Source organism: Cibotium barometz, chromosome 3 (assembly GCF_041138505.1).
Source record: "Cibotium barometz isolate CiBa-2024 chromosome 3, ASM4113850v1, whole genome shotgun sequence".
In the NCBI taxonomy this organism is placed as follows: domain Eukaryota; kingdom Viridiplantae; phylum Streptophyta; class Polypodiopsida; order Cyatheales; family Cibotiaceae; genus Cibotium; species Cibotium barometz.
This window is the reverse complement of record NC_141048.1, coordinates 17,374,047-17,397,177: the sequence shown is the minus strand read 5'-3', so window position 1 is coordinate 17,397,177 and position 23,131 is coordinate 17,374,047. Positions and strand designations below refer to the sequence as shown.

The 23,131-nt window shown below is 45.6% G+C and overlaps 1 protein-coding gene across 1 annotated transcript in view; it reads left to right on the top strand.

The window, feature by feature from the left end:
• Positions 1-22,008, top strand: part of LOC147639780 (LRR receptor kinase BAK1-like) — a 68,084-nt gene extending 46,076 nt beyond the window's left edge. The window contains exons 9-11 of the mRNA XM_086774034.1: positions 19,832-20,173; positions 20,636-21,030; positions 21,151-22,008. Coding sequence (XP_086630160.1) covers positions 19,832-20,173; positions 20,636-21,030; positions 21,151-21,465 — 1,052 coding nt within the window. The 3' untranslated portion in view covers positions 21,466-22,008. The remainder of the gene's footprint in view (positions 1-19,831; positions 20,174-20,635; positions 21,031-21,150) is intronic.
• The last annotated feature ends 1,123 nt before the right edge of the window (positions 22,009-23,131 follow it).

The following is a 23,131-nucleotide window of genomic DNA, read 5'->3' as shown; positions in this document are numbered from 1 at the left end:
GCTGTCCAACAGTCAGGGGTACTCTTCTTGGTTCATGCGCATGGTGCCCAGCAGTCAGGATGCTGTCCCAGAATATATGCGCAGGCTGGACAGTATTTGGCATAGTGTGAAAGCATGGAATATAGTGTGAAAACACTTTATGGAAAAAGACACAGTCGTGAGGCTGTCCTGAAACTGGCCGACTGGATGCTATGAGAAGTATAAGTACCCCAGCCCATAATCCATGATATCATCTCATAATTCACCAAGTGCTCCAAGCAAACAAGGGCCAGGACAGCCAAGAACATTGCTAAAGCAAAGGGGTGAAGGACTGAAGGTCAAGGGCAGGTTTTCCAGCCAAGAAAAGGTCAAGTACTTTGTATTTGTTTTCAGATTTACATCATTCTAATAAAGCAAATACACCATCCGTGGTGCGGGCCCTACAGAGGGTAATTGGGACCCAATACTGTGTCCTCTCCATCTCCCCTTTCTCTCTCTATTTTTCTGCACATTGTCTTTCAGTTTGTGCATTAATTCCGTCGCGAAAAGAGTGCTGTTTTCTGAGTTTTGAAGTACCGATCCTTCTTCGAAGCTTCCGCATATTACAGTGGTATCAGAGCTCACTTCAAGGACAAAGATTCAGCAAAGAAAACCAGAAAATTTTTTCGCTCGTGTGGTTGGTTTTTAGACGCCGGTGGACTATCCCTTTCGAAGTGACTCCTGTCCCTCGAAGGACGGTTGGGTTTTAGCCTCCGGAAGCCTCCGGAAGTCTCCCACATAGATAGTGGATGGTCAGATTACGTTCCGGAAAGGAACTGCATTTTCCCGCTATGGCGAACTTCGGCGACGAGAGAGAACCAGAACCATGGGACGAGAGTGCACCAGGCAGCCCAGCGAGGGCACCCGGCTTGAGTGTACAAGACATGTTCCAGCAGATGATGCGAGCAATCGCAGACCAGACAACCAAGTTGGATGAGCAGAAGGCGCGGATTTTGGCTCTGGAGGAGCGTTCTCGCTCTCCAGCGTCGCGTTTTCCATCTCCTCCTTCCTCTCCTTCCGTATCCCAGATACCAGATCCTCGTCACAGGGACCCTCTCACAGGGTCACAGCCGCAGCCAAGCTCCTTGCTTGAGATGCAGATGCGCGCATTGGAGATTCGACAACGCGAAGACGACGCCATGCGACGAGTGGAACACGAGCGTTACCTCAGAGCTTTGGACGCCAGATTGACACCGGCGGCGCCCTCGAATCATTTTCCCGAGAAAATGAATTTCAGTAAGTATAATGGTAAACTCGATCCCACTACTCTGTATTCATGGTTACATCAATTTGAAGCTTACTTTTCCGCAGTTAGGAAATCAGATATTGACAAAGTGATCTTAGCCAGTTGGTACTTGGAAGGTGAGGCCATTCCTTGGTGGACTCAGTGGGCTCATGCCCACACCAGATCAGGTATGGCAGCTTATGGGTGGGACGAGTTCGTCCGTGACCTTAAGCAGCGGTTTCTACCGCCCCACTACCTTGAGCGACTCGAAGACGAGTTCAGGGGAGCGCGTCAGAACGCGCAACCAGTCCTACAGTTTGCCAATAAAATTTCGACCTTGTGTCTGCAATTAGGCTTATCTGATACGGACAAGAAAGGGCAGTTTTTGTATCGCCTGGACACGCAAATCCAATGGGAGGTGCGTATGTTTAGGCCAGCCACCTTTGAGGACGCACTCTCGCTTGCGCAGAGTGCAGAAATGAAACACAATGGTGGCAAGCCCAAGACTTCCCAGCCGGCTTCTCCCAAGGCTAACGCCTCGGGGGGCAAAAGCCAGAACCAGACGGGGTCTTCCCCAAGACAGAGCCCGGGAGCGTCTGGCTCCAAGAACTCGAACACTGCGTCTAAGCTTACTCCAGACCAGAAAGCGGAGGCAGGCAAGACAGGTGGCAAGTTGAGTGCTGAGGAGCTTTCTCAGTACAGGAAGGAGGGTAGATGTTACTTTTGTCACACAAAAGGACATACTTCTCGGGATTGTCCGAAGAAGCCTCCAAAGGCCGCCGCCGCCTCCACAGCTTCCGTGGTGAGCACAGCTCCCACACAGACCCCAGTGGCTACCCCTAGTTCTTCAACCCCCGGTGCTTCAGTTGGAGCAATTATTAGCCGGGAGCTCGAAGATAAGCAGAAGGGCGCCCATGACCAGGAGTATGAGCGCAACGAATTGCTCAAGTCCTTTGGCTACATAGGTGGCCAGAGAGTCGTTGTCTTGTTTGACAGCGGCAGCACGGAGGATGTGATCACGGAAGAGGCCGCTAGGCGTGCCCGTTTCGAGCTAACTCCGGTGGACAAACAGGTTGAGGGTTTTAGCACAGGTATGACAACGAGCGTCAAGTATGAAGCTCTAGGTGCTAAATTAGTGATTCAGGGCATAGAGTTTGTGCGTGACTTTATGGTTGCCCCTCTTGTAGAAGCAGACATAATTTTGGGTATCCAGTGGTTTCACAAGTTTCTTCCTGATGTCAAGTGGGACAAGCACACGTTCCAGATTGATCGGAATGTGTCAAACACCCCGGTGACCATTAAGTGTGAGCCAGGTATTCCAAACTTTCTGCTCATAAGCCACTTGCAGGCTAAGCGAGCAGTCAGGAAAGGCGCACAGTGTGCGATGATTTACATCCAGACAGCCCAGACGGTGGCCAGTGCTTCCGAGAAGTACTCGGTTCTCCATGAAAAGTTCCAGAAGATTTTTCTTCGAGACAGTCTCCCTCCCCAGCTTCCCCCGTCCAGACCGGAGGATCACAAGATTGACCTCCTCCCAGGCTCGGAACCCCCGAGCAAGTTTTCGTATCGCCTTTCTAAGGCAATGGAATCGGAGTTGGATCGCCAACTCCAAGAATTGTTGCAAGCTGGCTTCATCCGTCCCAGCGTGTCGCCATTTGCAGCACCGATCTTATTTGTCAAGAAGAAAGATGGGTCTTCTCGGTTGTGTGTCGATTATCGTGCACTCAACAAGCTGACTATCAAGAGCAGGTTCCCGATGCCTCGAATTGACTATATTCTCGAGAGGCTGAATGGAGCTAAGGTGTTCTCTAAATTGGATTTAAAGAGTGGGTACCACCAGGTTCGGATTGTTGAGGGGGACATCCCCAAGACAGCTTTCCGTACAGAACGGGCCCACTATGAATTTGTGGTCATGCCATTTGGTTTGACGAACGCCCCAGCTACATTTAACCGCATGATGATGCGTATTTTCCGGGAGTTGATTGGAGTGTGTGTGTTCATATTTCTGGACGACATACTCATATTTTCAGCTACAGTTGAGCAGCATGACATTGATGTGGAGAAAGTCCTTAAGTTGCTGGAAAGCAACGAGCTCTATGTCAATGAAAAGAAGTCCGAATTTTATCTGTTCCAGGTACATTACTTGGGATATATAATCAGTGCCGAAGGCATTCGACTTGATCCGGCTAAAGTGGCCGAGATTGTTAACTGGGAAGTACCTCAGACTACTTATGACATTAGATCATTTGTGGGTATATGCCAGGCATATTCCACCCACATTGACAAGTTTTCTGATCTCTCGGCAGACCTCACCGATCTGCTAAAGGGAGTGAAAACAAGGAGGCAAAAGATTCGAATGACTCCACGAGCGTTGGAGGCATTCCAGAACCTCAAGGTGGCTTTGTCAGAAGCGCCTTGTTTAGCCCTTGCCTCGTGGGACGAACCATTTCAGGTGATCACCGATGCGAGTAACATCGCAATTGGAGGTGTATTGCAACAGAATGGTCATCTGGTAGCTTACATGTCTCGTAAGTTACTGCCCGCCGAAAAGAACTACTCAGTCTATGATCGTGAACTCCTAGCAGTTATACAGGCCTTGAAACATTGGAAACATTTCCTGTATGGCCGTGACTTTGAGGTTCGCACTGACCATCAGGCATTGCGCTGGATTCAGACGATGCCAAGTGTACAGTGGAGTGATCGACAACACCGCTGGAGTCAGATATTCCAGCAGTTTGGTGGCATGATTGAGTACCTTCCAGGAAAGGCCAATCCAGTGGCCGATGCTTTGAGCAGGAAGGGACAAGTATCTGCGATTCAGACCACTAGACTTGACCTTGTTGGTACAGGACTAGAAGACATGAAGCACACGTACGCGGATTCCGAGGAATTCGGTACTGAGTGGGAACAGGCATTGGATGCCACAGGACCATGCCATTTTCTGATACGAGATGGTTGGCTTTTCTACAAAGGCCGTCTATGTGTCATGAAATCATTCCGGGCAGCTCTTCTCCATGATGCCCATGATGCCATTACAGGTGGTCATAGGGGCATGAATTCGACTCTGGAGAAATTAGAACGGCAATACTATTGGCCAAAGATGAGGCGTGATGTGTTTACATATGTACAACGCTGTGACTTTTGTCAAAAGGTGAAAGCTCCTCGTGGAAAGAAGATAGGGTTGTTACAGCCTTTGCTAATTCCTGAGGGTCCTTTCCAAGACATTTCGATGGACTTTGTCACAAATCTGCCTCCCAGTCCGAGTAAGCGTAATACACAGTGTTTGACTATTGTTGACAGGTTCAGCAAATTTGTGATGCTTATTCCTTGCAGGGCCAATGTGACCGCCGAGGATGTTGCCCAGCTATTCATTCGGCATTGGTACCCGATTGGTGGGATTCCTAGGACCATAGTGTCAGACCGAGATGCCAAGTTTACCAATCATTTTTGGAGGGCATTGTTTGATAATTTTGGTACTAAGTTGAATTTTTCCAGTGCATTCCACCCACAGACAGATGGCCAGACAGAGATCTACAACCAGTTGGCCTTTGATGTGCTGAAGTGTTATGTCCACGATCAGCAAGGTAAGTGGGAATCGTTTTTGCCTTTAGTTCAAGCTGTTTTGAATGACTCTTTTTCTTCAGCTATTGGCAGGACTCCCTATGAGGCAGCGTTTGGAAGGCCTTTCCAGTCGTTGTTAACCAGGACTTCGTCTTCAGTACCGGAGGCGAACAGAGTGACGGAGTCTTACCAGGAGATCCTAGAGTCCGTTAAAGACAGATTGGCTAAAGCGCAAGAGGCCTACACTCGACAGGCCAATAAAGACCGAAGGGACATGAAGTTTTCGGAAGGAGATTGGGTGTATCTTCGGATTATGAAGCAAAGATTGAAGCAGGTGGGCACGCGAAGCCCAAAGTTGTCTTTCAGGAGCTTCGGACCATTCCCCATCCGGAAAAAGATTAATGAGGTGTCTATGCAGTTAAAGCTACCTCCGAGTTGGACTATGCACGATGTATTTCATGTCAGTTGGTTAAAGCCATATGCAGGTCCACCCCCTTCAGAGGTCAAAGACGAAGCGGAACCAGACATCATTGATGAAGCAGAAGTAATGGTTCCAGAACAGATCCTTCTGCACCGTTTCAAGCATGGCTCAGGCCGAAGACTACGACAGTTTCTCACGAAGTTTCAGGACCGAGGAACTCATGAAGCGGTATGGCTCGACAAAGAATTTTTCGAAGACTATCCGGCATTATTGACGGATTATTTGGAGGCTATGCAGCTTCCGTCAAGTTAAGCAGAAGGGGATGTCACGTGCATCCCGCACTTGGATGCCACGTAGACATTTCTGTACAGAAGGTGCAGGACCTGGGATGGTGAACTGGTCCCATGTGAGCTCAGTCCGGGACGAGTCAGCCAGGGATCCATCTCAGTGATGGGGAGAAACTGTAATTAGGGTTTAGAGATCATTCATGGGAGACATACACAGAGAAGCAAGGGAGAGAGAGAGGAGAGAGAGTTGTGGGGATAAGTCAACTCATGAAAAGCATGAGTGTGTGACTCCCCTATCACACATGTATATTGCACTAGTACACATAGTGCACTTAGTACATTAAAAGTACTAAGTGTACTATGTACTATAACTTATGGGCTTGTACACACTATAAGGGTGGGCATTACGCCTTTACCCCAACAACCTCCCACTTAAAGGCAAAGTGCCCTTAAGTAAAGGAAAAGAAAAAATCAGCATGTACATGATAATATACAAGGCCATATCAAGGCTGAAACTGGCCTCATCCAATGCCCATCAAGTGTCTGCAATGAGCAAAACGCTCCGGAGGCAAACTCTTCGTCAACAGATCAGCCGGGTTGTCATCCGTATGAATCTTAACAAGCTGAATTTGCTTGTTCTCTATCACCTCTCTGATGAAGTGATACTTCACATCCACATGCTTCGTCTTTGCATGAAAAACAGGGTTCTTTGCCAACTGAATGGCACTCTGACTGTCACAATGCAACAATGGAATATCCCCTGTATAGCCCAAATCAACCACTAACCGAGATAGCCATAATGCCTCCTTGCAAGCCTCTGTGGCTGCAATATACTCGGCCTCTGTAGTAGACAAGGCAGTGCACTTCTGCATCCTGGATATCCATGACACAGCACCTCCTGTGAATGTAAATACATAACCGGTAGTAGACTTCCGGTTATCTGGATGACCGGCATAATCCGAATCCGTGTAACCATGCACTAATGCATCCTGTTTGCCAAAGCAAATGCACAAATCCTGTGTGCCCTTCAGGTATCTCATGACACCTTTCACTGCTTCCCAATGCTTCTTGCCAGGGTTGGCCATGTATCTAGAAACCACTCCCACTGCAAATGCAATGTCCGGCCTGGTAGCAACCATGGCATACATGAGACTGCCACAAGCTGAAGCATACGGAATCTTGGCCATATCAGCCCTGTCTCTATCTGACTGTGGGCTGTCCATAGCACTGAGTTTCACATATGGAGGCAAAGGAGTACTAGCTTTCTTCCCCCCGTCCATATTGAACCTCTGCAAGACTTTGCCAATGTATTCCTTCTGAGACAAATACAACACATGCTGATTTCTGTCCCGAAGTATCCGCATACCCAAAATGTGATTTGCATCACCCAAATCCTTCATATCAAAGGTCTCGTGCAGCCTCTTCTTCAAGGCATCCATCTCTTTACGAGATTTCCCGGCAATCAACATATCATCAACATACAAAATGAGAATCAAGAGACTGCCATCCAAAGCTTTCTTGGTGTACAAGCAGTGATCTATGTCACTTCTCCTGAATTTCTGTGATTTCATGAATGTATCAAATTTATGATACCATTCTCTTGGTGCTTGTTTGAGCCCATAAAGACTCTTTTTCAGCTTGCATACAAGCTTCTCCTTTCCACTCTCTGCATAACCCTCTGGCTGCTGCATATATATCTCCTCATGGAGATCACCGTGAAGAAAAGCAGTCTTCACATCCATCTGAATCAAGTCCAGATCATCATGCGCAACCAAAGCCAACACAGCTCTAAGTGTGGTCATTTTGACCACTGGAGAGAAGATCTCATCAAAGTCCACACCATATTCCTGCTTGAAGCCCTTAGCCACTAACCTGGCTTTGTATCTTGGCTTAGCATCTGATGCAACTTTGAGCCTGTATACCCACTTGCATGGCAAAACCTTCTTGCCTGCAGGCAAAGGCACCAACTTCCAAGTTCCATTTTTATGCAGAGAATCCATCTCTGACTTCATGGCACGCTCCCATAGAGCCTTGTCTGCCCTCTGTAAAGCCTCTTTATAACATGAGGGCTCCCCACAGTCAGTAAGCATCAAATAGTCAACCCCTGGAACAAACCTGTCAGGGGCTCTGGAGGGTCTAGTGGACCTCCGTACCCAATGACCATCATTTGCAGGTTGCTGTCCAGCCTGCATATCACCCATTGGTGGCTCCTGTTCCATGCCATAAGGCTGAAATATCATGCCCGGTATCTCCTCTAACTGTGGTATATCCATAGGGATATCTTCTGCCATCTCTGGCTGTCCATTTGGACCATTTTCAGCACCATTTAAGGGCTGGTTTTCCTGCTGTAATGGCTGATTTACAGCCCTTTGTTGTTGTCCATGATGTCCATCATCATCAAAGATGACTCTGCCAGGCTCCTGTTGCCTTGCAGGCTCCTTATACATGCATGTTTCATCAAAAATGACATCATTGCTGCGTATGATCTTTCTATTTATGGGATCCCAAAGTCTATACCCCATTTCACCTCTGTCACCATATCCTAGGAATATGCATTTGTGAGACTTAGGATCAAGTTTGGTGCGCATTTCCCTGCGTATGTGCACGTACGCAACGCAACCAAACACTCTCAAGTGCTTGTATGACGGAGGCTTCCCTGTCCATACTTCTTCTGGCACTTTCCCACCAAGCCTCGTGTTAGGTGACCTGTTTATAAGGTGAACGGCTGTCATAACAGCTTCAGCCCAAAAACCATGAGGTAATGCAGCATGTGACAACATAGAACGGACCTTCTCCTGTATGGTCCTGTTCATCCTCTCTGCTGTCCCGTTTTGTGGAGGATCATAAGGAGTAGAGAGCTCCCTCTTGATGCCTTTAGCATCACAAAAGTCCTGAAACTGTTTGGACGTATACTCTCCACCATTGTCGGAACGCAAAGCCTTCAGTGTTTTGCCAGTTTGATTCTCAACAAGAGCAACAAACTTCTGAAACACTGAGAATGTATCACTCTTCAAGCGAAGAGGATAGACCCACACCTTGCGTGTGGCATCATCAATAAAAGACACAAAATATTTTGCACCTCCCAAAGAAAGCTGAGGCATCTCACATACATCTGTATGCACAAGCTCTAACTGAGCATCTTTCTGTCCAAGAGCTTTCTTATGGGGGCACTGTAGTTGCCTACCATAAATACAATGCTCACAAAACTGAAAACTTGAAAACTTTAGAGAAGGCAAGTAACCCAAACGAGACAATTGCTCCATTCCCTTGACACTCATGTGTCCCAACCGGCTATGCCACATAGAAATTTCCGGCAGCTCGGTTGCATTTACATTAGCATGGTGACAAACACCTGCATGCATGAAATAAAGAGTGTCCACCTTAGAGCCTCTGGCAACAACCAGTGAGCCCTTACTAATCTTCCACTTTCCACTACCAAATGTGGTAACATAATCAGCATCATCAAGCTGTCCAGTAGAAAGCAGATTCTTCTTGATCTCAGGCACATGCCTGACATCATGGAGCATAAGCTGTGAGCCATCTGAAAATACAAGCCTCACATCACCTCTGCCAAGAATTTTGCATGCATGGTTATCACCCAAATAAACCACTCCTTCATTGCCAGCAGTGTACCTGACAAACAAGTCTCTGCAACCTGTGACATGAAAGGAGGCACCTGAATCAATGATCCATGAGTGCATACCATGACCACCTGTAAGAAGTGAATGGGCATCAAGTGAAGACGTAAAGAGGACCTCATCCTCACTGCCACCTGCATGTGACACATTGATTTCTTCGATCTTGACTCCACTTTTGCCCTTTGGCTTTACATCTTTGGCTTCATCCTTCTCTTTGTCTTTGCCTTTTCCCTTTTCTTTTTGATCATTTTTCCATTTGTAGCATTGCTTTTTGATGTGTCCCTTCTTGCCACAATAATGGCATTCCAAATCCTTTTTGGAGCGAGACTTGCTCCTTCCCCTTTCTTGGCTTTTACCCCTTTGCTGGGATCTCCCACGTGCATTCATTGCATTGGACTTTCCAAGAGAGTTGTTCTTCCTGTTCATCTCTTCTTGAAGAAGAGCACCCTCAACATCTGCATATGACAGCATAGCATTCGAATTGCTAGTGGCTGTCCTGAATGTGTCCCAACTCTCTGGCAAAGTGCATAACAAAAAAGTGGCTTTGAACTCATCGTCCATTGCCAACTTTTGATTTATAACCTGGCTGACAATACCATTAAACTCATTGAGATGGGCTGTCATAGAAGCCCCTTCCTTCATCTGAAGGCCTATGAGTTTCTTCAACCAATACACTTTGCTTGAGGCACTTTGTTGGGCATACAAGTCCTGCAATCTCTGCCACATTCCCCAAGCTGTCTTCTCTTCACGAATGCTGAAAAGTAATGAGTCTGACACAGACAACATGATAGTAGATCTTGCCAGCTCATCCATATCTTCCCACTCTTCAGCTGTAAGAGAAGCGGGCATCACACCCCTTTCTTTGATAGGCTTATGTTGCTTTTTCTGAAGCAACACATTGTAGCACTGGGTTTGCCAAATATCATAATTATGCGAGCCTTCAAGCTTCTTGATGTGAAGCAATGAAGAGCTCTCACCTGTGGTTGCCATAGCAAAATGCAACCTGTAATGCCTGACTCCCTGCAAATGTGCAAACACTGCACCCTAAGCACACAAAGTGCTTACAAATGTTCTCCCAAGCTTTATCTCCCACTGCGGAAGCAAGAATGCAACTTTTCTCCCACTTTTTGTGATGAAAACACCAAAATCTGGTTGCTGCAGATTTTGGACAGCACCTTAAATGTCCTCTTTTGCCCTTCCAAAGTACTGTACAGCAGTACTAAGCGCTCTCCAATGATGTACCAAACCTGTACCGGCAATTTCAGCAGCTGAATTTGAACCTTTTGATCACTCAAAACAGTGTACAGCCATGCCCAAACATGCACAAAGCTGTGCCAAATCTGTACCAGCAGGTACAATAGCAATAAATGCTCTCCTGGCTGTCCAAATGAGTGAAAATCAGATTTTTACAGTCACGAACACTGCATAAAACAGTCCCGAACAGAAATTGGGCAAAAGCCCCTTGACTGCAAGCTGATTTTTGAGGATTCAAGACATAAATGTCTTGCCTGCTGCTTTGCCAAGCTCAACAAGCATACAAACTTGAAAAGCCCCTTGATTTGAGATCAATTTCTGATCATGCATGGTACATTGACGCACATGAAGGCATCCAGAGTGTTCACGATGCTTCCCCCTGGCCACATATACATCCAATACATGAAAGCCCCTTGATTTACAGGCACATTGAGTGCTTGTAAGGCATCAGCACATTAACCACAGCATCAAATGCGATTGCCTGCATGCAAATCAACCAAATCGGCACAAAAGCCCCTTGATTTGCACTGCAATTTGCTGCAATTTGCTGCAATTTTGCCCAAATGTGCGATTTTTCACATCATACAGCATGTATGAGTGCTTAATTGCACAATTACATCAAAAGCCCCAAATTTCGACATCCAATTTCCTGCAAATTGATCCTGATTGTGACCAATGTCACCCAATTTTGCCAATTTTGCTCAAAAAATTGAGCAATTGGGCACCTGTATCTGCTCAATTGATTACTGTACTTGCTCAATTGCAAATCCCAAAAAAAAATTGAAGCAGAATACCTTGTATTTTTTTTTTGATTTACTCTGATTTGCAGGCGGGTTGTTGAATTTGGTGCTGCTGCAGAAAGATATTGATGCTGCTTCACTGCCTGCCAAGACAGTGCTCACAAATGGCCACCAACATTGGATTGAAAGTGAGCTCCTCTGCGAGAGCTTGCAATTCTGCCAGCAAATGAGCTACCTTTTCTTCTTCCAAGCCTTTTGTGTCCTTAAGCTCCAACACAGGTGGCTCACGTGGATGGGGAAGAACGTTGAATCACGGTGCAGTCACCTCCAAGAGCACGTTGTTGTTTCGTAGGAGTCGCAGCCTTCTCTTGTTTCGCCTAGCGCCTGCTGCCTACCGTGTAGCGCTATAGTAGCCAACGCCGCCTTCGCTTAGTGCTCGCTGACGTATTCGCTGTCTCCGCCTACTGCTGACGCCCGCCTGTGGTGCTGCCTTCGCTACACTCGCCTAGCGCCTATACGCCCAGCGCTAATGCGCTTTGCTCACACGCTTCCGCTGCTGGGCAGTCTATCCTCTTCGTCAGTCTTCGCTTGGCTGCTGGGCAGCTGGGGCAGCCCACGCTGATAGCTGGGCAGCAGTGGAGCCAGCCCACGCCTACTGGCTGGGCAGAGACCAGAAAAGATACAGCAGGCGAACTAGCATAAATTCAGCAGGCGACCAGCATCAATACGACCAGAACAGAATGAGAACCAGCAAAAGGGCAAACAATTCTTGATGAGAGGGAGGGGAATCGGTGACCAAGGCTCTGATACCAGTTGATGGGGAGAAACTGTAATTAGGGTTTAGAGATCATTCATGGGAGACATACACAGAGAAGCAAGGGAGAGAGAGAGGAGAGAGAGTTGTGGGGATAAGTCAACTCATGAAAAGCATGAGTGTGTGACTCCCCTATCACACATGTATATTGCACTAGTACACATAGTGCACTTAGTACATTAAAAGTACTAAGTGTACTATGTACTATAACTTATGGGCTTGTACACACTATAAGGGTGGGCATTACGCCTTTACCCCAACACTCAGTCGTCCGAGGTCAGGTGTGCATTGTCCTGCACATGAAGCAGTGCCAGTCCGCACTGTGAGTCTCCCTCTGGAATGATGTCAGATGTGGTGTGTATCTGGTTTGCAACTGGATGCCAGGCCTCTGTAGGCATGTAGGTTTGCATGTAGAGATGGGGCCAGCCCATAGGGCTACCCCAAGTTAGAAGATCTTGCACTTGCACTTGTAGTGTGGGCATGGGGGAGGTGTAGAACCACCCCCAAGGGGCCAGGAGGGCCCACATTGTGCCCACCAGCCATGGCTTGGGCTGGAAGGGCTGTCGGCCAGCCTTAGGGCCTTGGGACAGCCAGCCGGCTGGACAACAAGGTCTAGAATGGCTGTCCGCCAAGTGTGGGACAGCCCACACAGACTGCCCAGCAGTACAGTACCCTTGCGCAGGGCTGTCCAACAGTCAGGGGTACTCTTCTCGGTTCATGCGCATGGTGCCCAGCAGTCAGGATGCTGTCCCAGAATATATGCGCAGGCTGGACAGTATTTGGCATAGTGTGAAAGCATGGAATATAGTGTGAAAACACTTTATGGGAAAAGACACAGTCGTGAGGCTGTCCTGAAACTGGCCGACTGGATGCTATGAGAAGTATAAATACCCCAGCCCACCCATAATCCATGATATCATCTCATAATTCACCAAGTGCTCCAAGCAAACAAGGGCCAGGACAGCCAAGAACATTGCTAAAGCAAAGGGGTGAAGGACTGAAGGTCAAGGGCAGGTTTTCCAGCCAAGAAAAGGTCAAGTACTTTGTATTTGTTTTCAGATTTACATCATTCTAATAAAGCAAATACACCATCCGTGGTGGGGGCCCTACAGAGGGTAATTGGGACCCAATACTGTGTCCTCTCCATCTCCCCTTTCTCTCTCTATTTTTCTGCACATTGTCTTTCAGTTTGTGCGTTAATTCCGTCGCGAAAAGAGTGCTGTTTTCTGAGTTTTGAAGTACCGATCCTTCTCCGAAGCTTCGGCATATTACACCAACCCTTTGCTGTAGCCATAGCAATGACAGCTCTCACGGTTGCCATTCTCATAACCGGGCTGATTTTTTTCTCATAGTCAATGTCATAGGTCTGTGCATAGCCTTTGGCAACTAATCTCGCCTTAAATCTGCTCATGGAGTCATCTGCGTTATGCTTGACCTTATACACCCAATTGCATCCAATTGTCTTCTTTTCCTTAGGCAAAGGCACTAACTCCCATGTTGCATTTGCATCCAATGCTACCATCTTCTCATTCATGGTATCTTCCCATTTTTTATTTTCAAGTGCCTGCTCAAAAGAAGTTGGCTCCAACCTCAAGCATAGAGAAACGGGAGAGTGCTGAAAAATAGGTACTCAATAATAAATGAAAGTACAAGTGAGTACTAAAAAGTCTAGGGCTAAGTGCCCAACACACATAAGTGTGTTTACACGAGGAAAAACTTGTGTCCAGTCACAGGGAAAAAGTGCCCGTGAGTAAGCTGGGTTCACACCTGAACTAGCCGGGAGTGGACATGACCAACATATACCAATTGGCCTATCCTCCCAGGATGAAGACAAATCTGATGACATGTGCTCGTGATGTCTCCATGACATTAGACATTGAAGATACTCCACCCAATGCAGACAATAGGCGAGAAGAATCCTCCCGAACGACCCTAGAAATTGAAGCGACTGCCACTAAAGCCAAAGATTCTCCACTGAGTGCAAATGGCAACTGTGAAGATTTTTCCTCATTGACCTGGCTGAAAATTATGTGGCTTGATGCCATGAAGCACCTTGGGTGTGTGCTCGATCCGATAGATGAAAAAAGTTGAGACACGCACACATGCATCTCTTCACACTCATCCTCTGGTCTCGAAGAAGCATGCTCTTCAGACTGCTCCTTCAATTCTGAAGAAGCCACCTCCTCGGATTGCTCCTCCAAGGTCCTCGGACAATCCTTCGTGCTGTGCTTGGTGGAATCATAATAAAAGCACTGTTAGCAACCTTCTTTGCACGATGCTTGAGGGGTGAGGCGAGTCACCGAGGCTCCCCTGCTTGCCTTGTCCTTAGCATCCTTGGTTTGGATTGGCTACCCTTGTCTTTGCCTTTGTGCTACTCTTGTTGTTGAGTCTCAGACTTGGAACGCTCTCGCGTCCCGAGAGTTGTAGTAGGATGAACTGCATTTGAAAGATCACGAGATTGATGTGCACGAACGTCTGCGTGCAACGATGGTTTCAAATTATCCACAAATCACTCAACCTGCGTTGACTGCCGGACGGTTCTTGGGAGCATGAACAGAAGCTTCTAGAAACAAGCGAGATAGTCGGTTATCGATTTGCCATGTTTTTGCATAAAACACTCCCACTGTTTCTTCAATTCACGCCCGTAATCTACAGGAATAAAATGCTTCAAGCAAGCCTTGCGGCAATCATCCGAGCAAGTCATACTACTAATGCTCTATATTATGTACAGGAAAGAAATAATGCAACTGAAATTCAAGTACAAGATGTGGTTGAGGATGAAGACGTCAATCACAGCCCTATGACCTACTGTACATTCTTGGCTAGCACTTCACCTATATAAAAATGCTCTGTGAAGTCAAACATTGAGGAAAGCAGATGAATATGACGATTTGGCTACCCATGTGTATATATGGATCAATGCTCCTAGTCTGCCAGTTATAAAGTCGTCGGCTTATTTTCATGCTCCACGATTGTGTTGGAAGGAAATCTTGCCCTCCTGCATTCTCAGAATGCCACGTGTACCTGGTTTTATGAATCAATGCTCCTAGTCCACCAGTTATAAAGCTGTCGGCCTGTTTTTATGCTCCACAATTGTTTCATGTGAGCCCACGACTGCTCAAGTGCTGGCCGATTGCTTCTATGCATGGCGGCCTTCATACTTGTGGCCTTTCTGCCACCTCTTGCCCTTCTTCAACGGCCCAGAGGCCATTTCTTATTGCCCTTTCTGTCCATAGGCTGGTTGCTTGCTGTACAATAGTAATGTGCATGGTAGAGGTAGGTGAGGTGTACAACAGGGAAGGATAGAAGAACCAGGGGTAAGTGTCCTGCCAAACCCAAGCTGTTAGTGCTTTTAACTAGTTTAATGTAGTATATTACTATTAAGTGCTTTTCACTGTTTCCTTAGTTGTCAATGCTTTTAATTGCTTTAAAGTAGTATTCACTGGTTGTAAGTGCTTTTAACTACTTTAAAGTAGTATTCACTGGTTATTTTAACTGCTTTCAAGTAGTAATCAGTGGTGGTTATCAATGCTTTTAACTGCTTTAAACATGTAATGGAAACCTCTCATAGAGGTGCATACCCATAGAAGCTTATAACCATATTAGCTTAAATAAATTCTTAACAGTGCAAACTTATAGAACTCATTAACATACTTACTTATGAAGCTCGTAGATATGTCTACTTGTAGAAGTATCACCATAGCAGTTAAGATTAAAAGATATTCATCAATGCTAGGCATTTAAGAACAAAGTAGTGAACTTATGAGTAGTCTCCAAATCTTGTAAGTGAAAGTAACATGAGTTAGTACCTTCATAAGCCTAAACCTATAAGATTGTTATAACATGGGAAGAAGTATTAAACCTCTTCTAGTTAAGCGTGAGTGGAATAAGGACTTCTATGCAACCAAAAGGGAAGGTTGAGCCCATTGTCAACTGACATCAGTGGTGCCAAGTTGAAGGGGGCTCACATATAGTTGACCCCATACCAAAAATCTAGTCAGGGCATAACTAAAAAGAACTCATCCCAAGAGGAGATGCCTAGCATTGTAAGAACAGTTGTGGTGGTGGCCACTCCCTCAGTTGACCCACAACAGTCCATCTAACTTTGACAATGGTAGTACAAAGGATGTCATTATGGAACATGCCACTTGTTGTGCCCGTTTCACTCTGACTTCACTGACCGATAGGTAGCAAGGCCTAGGGAAGACATGAGTATCCAAGTAAAATTGGGGACCCAAAATGCAAAGCAGAAATGCGAAGTTCATTATATAAGAGGTTGAGTTTGTGCACGATTTCAAGGTAGCTCCTCTTGTAGGGGCAGACATGATTTTGGTAATATGATGGTTCCATAAGTTCCGGCCTATCCTTAATTGGGTGACACGTGAATTTTGGACCATGACCAATGTCTCGCATCCTTTTGTTTTGAAAGGGGAAATAAGCATTTCTAATTTTCCACTGATTTTCCATTTACAGGTGAAGCGATAGGTGAGAAGGGTGCCAAGTGTGTTGTGGTGCTCATTAAGACCATTACGAGTAGGGCTAGTATATCGGAAAGGTACAAGGAACTCTATGCGAGTTTCCAGAAGATTTTTTTTAAAGGATGATTTACGTACTTGGTTACCATTGTAACATCTGGCGGGCCATAGGATTGAGCTCCTTTGAGGCTCGGAGCCTCGGAGCAAGTTTCCATATCTCCTCATCAATTCTATGGAGGCTGAATTGGATCGTTAGCTAGATGAGTTGCTTCAGTTAGGGTTCATACGGCCTAGTGTTTCCCGATTTGCACCTCCAATCCTTCGTCAAGGAAAAGGACGTGTCTTTACATCTTTGTGTTGATTATCGAGCTCTTAACAAGCTCACCATCAAGAGTTAGTTTCCCATGCCGCACATTGAGTATATCCTTGAGAAATTGAATGGGGTTAAAGTTTTTCTCTAAATAGATCTGAAGAGTGGGTACGACTAGGTTTGGATAGCCTCCGAGAACATTCCAAAGACAACCTTTCGAACGGAGAAAGCCCACTATGAGTTCATGGTCATGTCCTTTGGGTTGACCAACCCTCTAGCCATGTTCCAACCTTCTAGCCATGTTTAATCACATGATGTTGCATGTTTTTTAGGATTTGGTTGGGCAATGTGTCTTCATCTTCCTGGATATTTTAATATTCTCCCCATTGGTTGAGCAACATGAGGTAGATGTTGAAAAGTCTTTGTAGTTGATAGAGAAGAATGAACTTTTCATTAATGAAAAGAAGTCGGGACTCTTTTATTTTTTGTCAAAGGTGCATTATCTTGAGACTTGGATACATTGTGAGTGTCTAGGGCACTCGCCTTGACCAAAGGTTGAGAAAGTGCTCAATTGGGAGCTACCTGCCACCGCTTTTGATGTTGAGGAAGTACTGAGTTGGTCCTTCACGAGGCTTTGCTAGGCATATCAGTCCCACATAGACATGTTTGTTGACCTTTGAGCATCCCTTGCGGATTTGTTGAAGGGAGTCAAGACTCCAAGGTAGAAGGTTCAAATGACCCTGTCTCCACTCAAAGCCTACCAAGCTCTCAAGCAAGCCCTCATTGAGGCACCTTCTTTGAAGTTGCCCTAATGGGATGATCCTTTTGAGGTGGTTACTCATGCTAGCTACCATGCCATTGGGACAATGCTAGAGCAAGAAGGACATCTAGTTGCCTATAAAGTGTCATAAGTTGAATTCTAACGAGAAGAATTACTCGGATACTGCAAAAAATACCTTACAGTGACCGAACGGAGATCAAAACGCATTTGAAACATGAATCCAATTGCAAAACTTCAGTACAAAGTATCACAAAACCTCAATATAAAGTATCACGTACCACACAGGCACCTCTAAGTGTATGAAGACGACTCCTCAATTGGAGATGCGTAGCTCCTAGAGTTATCGAGGGGTGTTGTACCTAAATAAGAAAGAGAAGAGATGATAATGCAAGACCCGTGTATTGTTGAGATATCGAGCTCATCTAGTGAGGCGGTGGACACTGATGACCCGCCTGGGGGATAGGCCCCACACTTACACCATTGGCATGGTTGGTGAGATCATGGGTGATCTGCGGCCAGTGGGATGACAGGCTGTGTGACAACCATTCTAGAGACTGGCATAGTTATAGTGTCATCTCATTTAGCTGGGTTCACACTATAGAGAACCCTAGTATGTATTTGGTTGAGTGCCTTTTATATTGAGTGTACTCTTATCTTTGTATATGGTGTGTTGAGTGTTGTGTGAAGAAGAAGAAGAAGATTTTCAGCCTCTCACTTTGTGTGTTCTCTTTTAGGGTTTTGTAAGTGTGTGTGTGCTTGCAAGAGCTCAAGCTCTCTTCTCCCCTGCATCTTTTCATGGTATCAGAGCTTGGTTCATGCTAAGGGCTGAGCTACAAGAGAAGCACAGGAAGCGGTACGAGGGTAAGAGCTTCAACTACTCTTCCCTATTGCTCCTAGCAATGATCTAGGCCCTTAATCATTGGAATATTTTTTGTATAGGTTCACCTTACTTAGGACGAGCCTCGCGGTCACACCACGGTGCACTAGGCATGGTTTGCAACCACCAAGTGCCTGATGATCCGTGCAAACTGTGAAGTTGCAACCAGTAGTGGATGCCCTTAGTCGGACGAGCATGGCGAGTTCGATATTCAGCGGGTAAAGGCTTTAGACACCACGGGACCATGCGATATTTCGATACATAATGGTTGCCTTTTGTATAAAAAATGGCTATGTGATCTCAAGTCTCCTCGGGCTTAGCTCTTGCATGACATGAATGATGTCATTACTAGTGGCCATTGAGGCATGAATACCACTCAAGAGATGTTAGAGCGGCATTTTTGTTGGCCCAAGATGCGGAGAACATTTGTGGCTCATTGTCCAGTCTGCCAAAAGTGAAAGCTTCTCATTGCAAAATGGTAGGGCTGTTTTGACCTTTGCCTATTTCGGACGGTCCATTTCACGACATATCTATGGACTTGTCATTAACCGGCAGTAGGAACATGACATGCTTGACTATAGTGGCCGCTTTAGCAAGTTTGTCGTCATGTTGATTTCTTGCAGGGCTAATGTGACGGCCGAAGATGTTTCTCGCATGTTCATTCAGCATTGGTACCCCATTTGTGGTTTGCTAGAGATACGAAGTTTCCTTCCCATTTTTGGCGTGCTTCTGTTGATAATTTTGGTACTAACCTGCAATTTTCTAGGGCATTTGACCCACAAACGGGTGGTCAAAGGAAAATTTATGTGCGACCAACAGTAGAGGAATGCAGCAGTGGCGAGGAGGGGGGCGCCTGTGCATGCAGAAAGAGCAGCAGCAGCCTGTTCAGGCTGTGCGACGGATGGTGTTCATGGGTGGCCCATTTGACCAGTGGGAGATGGCATGGCATAGGCTAGTGCATGCGGTCTGAACGACCAGGGTTGTCTCTACAGCTGTGGTGGTGTGTGTAATGGATGGCATAGGTGATGGCGGGTGGCCTATGCGACCAGTAGGCTGTCATTCGGCCATGGGGGGGGGGAGAGAGAGAGAGAGAGAGAGAGAGAGAGAGAGAGAGAGAGAGAATAAAGAAAGATATATTAAGCGTCTACTAAAGACCCAATGGGCCTATGAGACCAAAGTGGTACAATAATGTCCATGGCATATCTCATCATGGAATGGAAAATAAAACAGAATGAAAACATAAATATAGCTATCTCGCTGGGGTGATAGAAAACTGTTCATGGAAACTCGTCATGGAATACTAAGAACATAAAAACATGGGAGTAACATCAGCTCCGAGTAGATGCCAGAGAGAGAAGCTCATGTTGATGTTGAAACTTGTAAGTATATTTTTTGATGTTGAAACTCGTAAGTATATTTTTTGAATGCAGCTGAAGAAGATCCTGAAGTGCACTTGGGGCAGTTAAAACGTTTCTCCTTGCGGGAGCTTCAAGTCGCCACAGATAACTTCAACAACAGGAACATCTTGGGTAGAGGTGGCTTCGGTAAAGTATACAAAGGGCGTCTAGCTGACGGCACACTCGTTGCAGTAAAGCGCTTAAAGGAGGAGCGGAGTCCAGGTGGGGAATTGCAGTTTCAGACAGAGGTCGAAATGATAAGCATGGCAGTTCATCGCAACCTTCTCCGCCTGAGAGGGTTTTGTATGACTCCTACGGAGCGGCTTCTTGTTTATCCTTACATGCCAAACGGAAGTGTCTCATCACGATTGCGCGGTAAAACTTTGTTCTCTTATCCTGTAGTCTTCGATTCTACTTGTGCTTGTTTTTAGTTTTTGTGTTCATAGTCCTTGTTATGTTATATCAATCCTTTCAGCACATCTTAAGACTGATTACAGAGAACAGTCCCAACCTGTGGGATGGGCAGGGAGTTGGATGGGCAAGGTTACCCATCCATCCTGTCGGGCGGCCATGATGGACATTGGGACCCTGCTTTGACAGCAGGTGGCCACTGGTCTGTATTGGGGCATCCCACTGTATGCAAGGCTGTGGCCTATTGAGGAAGTGAAAAGCCTGTTTCTTTCAATCTATGCTTGATATTTTTTTCTGAGACATGGACTAGGAGTTTCAGACATTGCATCCATGTGAAGTGAAAAGTCCGTTTCTTTCAATCTGTGCTTGATATTTTTTTCTGAGACATGGACTAAGAGTTTCAGACATTGCATCCATGTTTTGCAGACAGGAATGCAGGAGATCCACCTTTGGATTGGCCCACGAGAAAGAGGATAGCCTTAGGTTCTGCCAGGGGACTTTCATATTTACACGATCATTGTGATCCAAAGATCATCCATCGAGATGTTAAGGCTGCCAACATTCTACTGGATGAAGAGTTTGAAGCAGTAGTTGGAGATTTCGGGCTTGCAAAACTTATGGATTATAAAGATACACATGTAACAACTGCGGTGCGGGGCACCATTGGTCACATTGCACCGGAGTATCTGTCGACGGGGAAGTCTTCCGAAAAAACTGACGTGTTTGGTTTTGGGATTATGTTACTGGAGCTCATCACTGGGCAACGAGCATTCGACCTTGCCCGACTTGCCAATGATGAGGATGTCATGTTGCTGGACTGGGTATGTCGTGAAGAAAGTGGTGCTTGCATCTAGTCTTTCTAGGGTAGTGGATACATCATATCTCTTCTTTTTGTTGTTTGTTTGCAAATGACTCTGAGAATGACCTTGCTTGTGAACCAGGTCAAAGGTTTGCTTCGAGAGCGGAAGATCGACATACTTGTCGATTTTGACTTAAAGTCGAACTATGAAACTCTTGAAGTGGAGCAACTGATTCAAGTTGCTCTACTTTGCACACAAAGTTCACCAATGGACAGACCAAAGATGTCGGAAGTGGTGCGCATGCTGGAAGGCGACGGCTTAGCAGAGCGCTGGGAAGAGTGGCAAAAGGTGGAAGTGGTCCGCAGTCAAGAGGTTGAGCTTGTCCCACATAGAACTGACTGGACTGTGGACTCAGTGGATAATCTACATGCAGTTGAATTGTCAGGTCCAAGATAGTGAAAACCACCACTCGTTCTCCTGATTCAACCCTGCTGTCAAGAAAGTAAAATTTGGGGGCTTCGATATATAACTAAATCTTGGGTTCTTGTATATTGAGTTCAGAGTAACAAAATATTTTCCGGGGCTTTTTTTGTCGTAATTGTGAAAGGTCATGACCGACATCTATGACAGCAGCTTCAAAAAGTTGTAAACAAGATTCTTGGCAAGCATAGGGAAGGAAAAATTGGTTTAAAAACACCACTAAGCAGTGGGGGCTGAATCAAGTTCAATCATCAATTTCCTTCTGAGGGTGAGGGTTTTTTTTTTCCTTCTGGTGGTGGTTTATCCTTTTCAAACTTTGCCCTTATTGATGGCAATGATGGTAAAATGTACTATACCCTCGTTACAAACGTGCTCAACCTACAGATTGTTGCAGGGTGGGGATGGATTTTTTTGTTGTCTCCTTACGGTGCGTCTGATACATGGCACATCTGAGACCAGGCCCCATATGTCTTTGACTTGGAAATGTTCATCTAGTACAATCAGAGGAAATTTCATAAACTGACTTGCAAAAGGACGTGAATGCTGGCATTTTTCATGGCTAGAATTAAAAAAAGATACAACGCTATTGTGGACGTTGTAGATCGCTTACCTAAAATGGTCAACTTCATTCCTAACAGTGGAGAAAGGGGAACCACCACGAGTCGCGGGATTGTTCTTTTGAAATGCGTTCTTACCCTGGTTGTGAACCGTGTGGCCACTTCATATCCCTGCTAAAGTTATAACCTTTAGTGATAAAAAGGCGTTAAAAACAGCCCCCCACCACATAGCTCCTCCATACCGCATCATGCATATAAACTTCTCACCACGTGCTAGAATATAAGATTGTTTTAAAAACAAATTGTTGCCAATCTATGAAGCCATAGGTTCTTGCCTATAATTCTTCATCGCACGTCCAACAGACGAACCATGGTCTTTTCAGACTATTAAAAGACTATGTGACTTCCTACTTAAACCATTTCGGAGGTTAACGTGGTTTTACTCGTCTGACCTATTGAGGTGCTTTGCCATCTTATTCGTTGGAACGAGCACTTAACTTCTATAAGATGACGTTCGACCAGATACATTGGCCTTATCATGTGCTTAATGTATATATACCAATCGGCCTTATCATATGCACTTAACTTTTATAAGACGACGTTGGAACATATATATCGGTCTTATCATGTGCTTAATGTCAAATAGAAAAAGTCTATGAACTTAGTGTACGTAGTTTCTTAAGACTAGTAATAGTTGGATCATTTTTAACTTTGGTCGACTTAGTGTGAAAACTAGTCATTTGTATATAAGCCATTTTTGATTAGAAGCAAGACATAATTATTTCCTTGCATAGTTTTCTTTTGAGCTTTCCTTCTTCTCTCTTCTTGCTTGTTTGCATGCTATTGTATTTTTACATGCTAGATGGATGCTTGTTTTTGAATAGGTTTGATTGTAGGTTTTTCGTTCCCATTAGTTTCTTCTCCGTCTTTTGTGAGAGAGAACCATCACAAAGGATCATCTCTTGTTGCCTCCATCTAGGCACAAAGAGTGCTTCCTTCATTCCATTGGCAAAGGAGCATTTTGGTGTGACAACCGACTGAGGACGCGATGGATGTGTTAGCGAACCCACATTAGGAAGTTACAA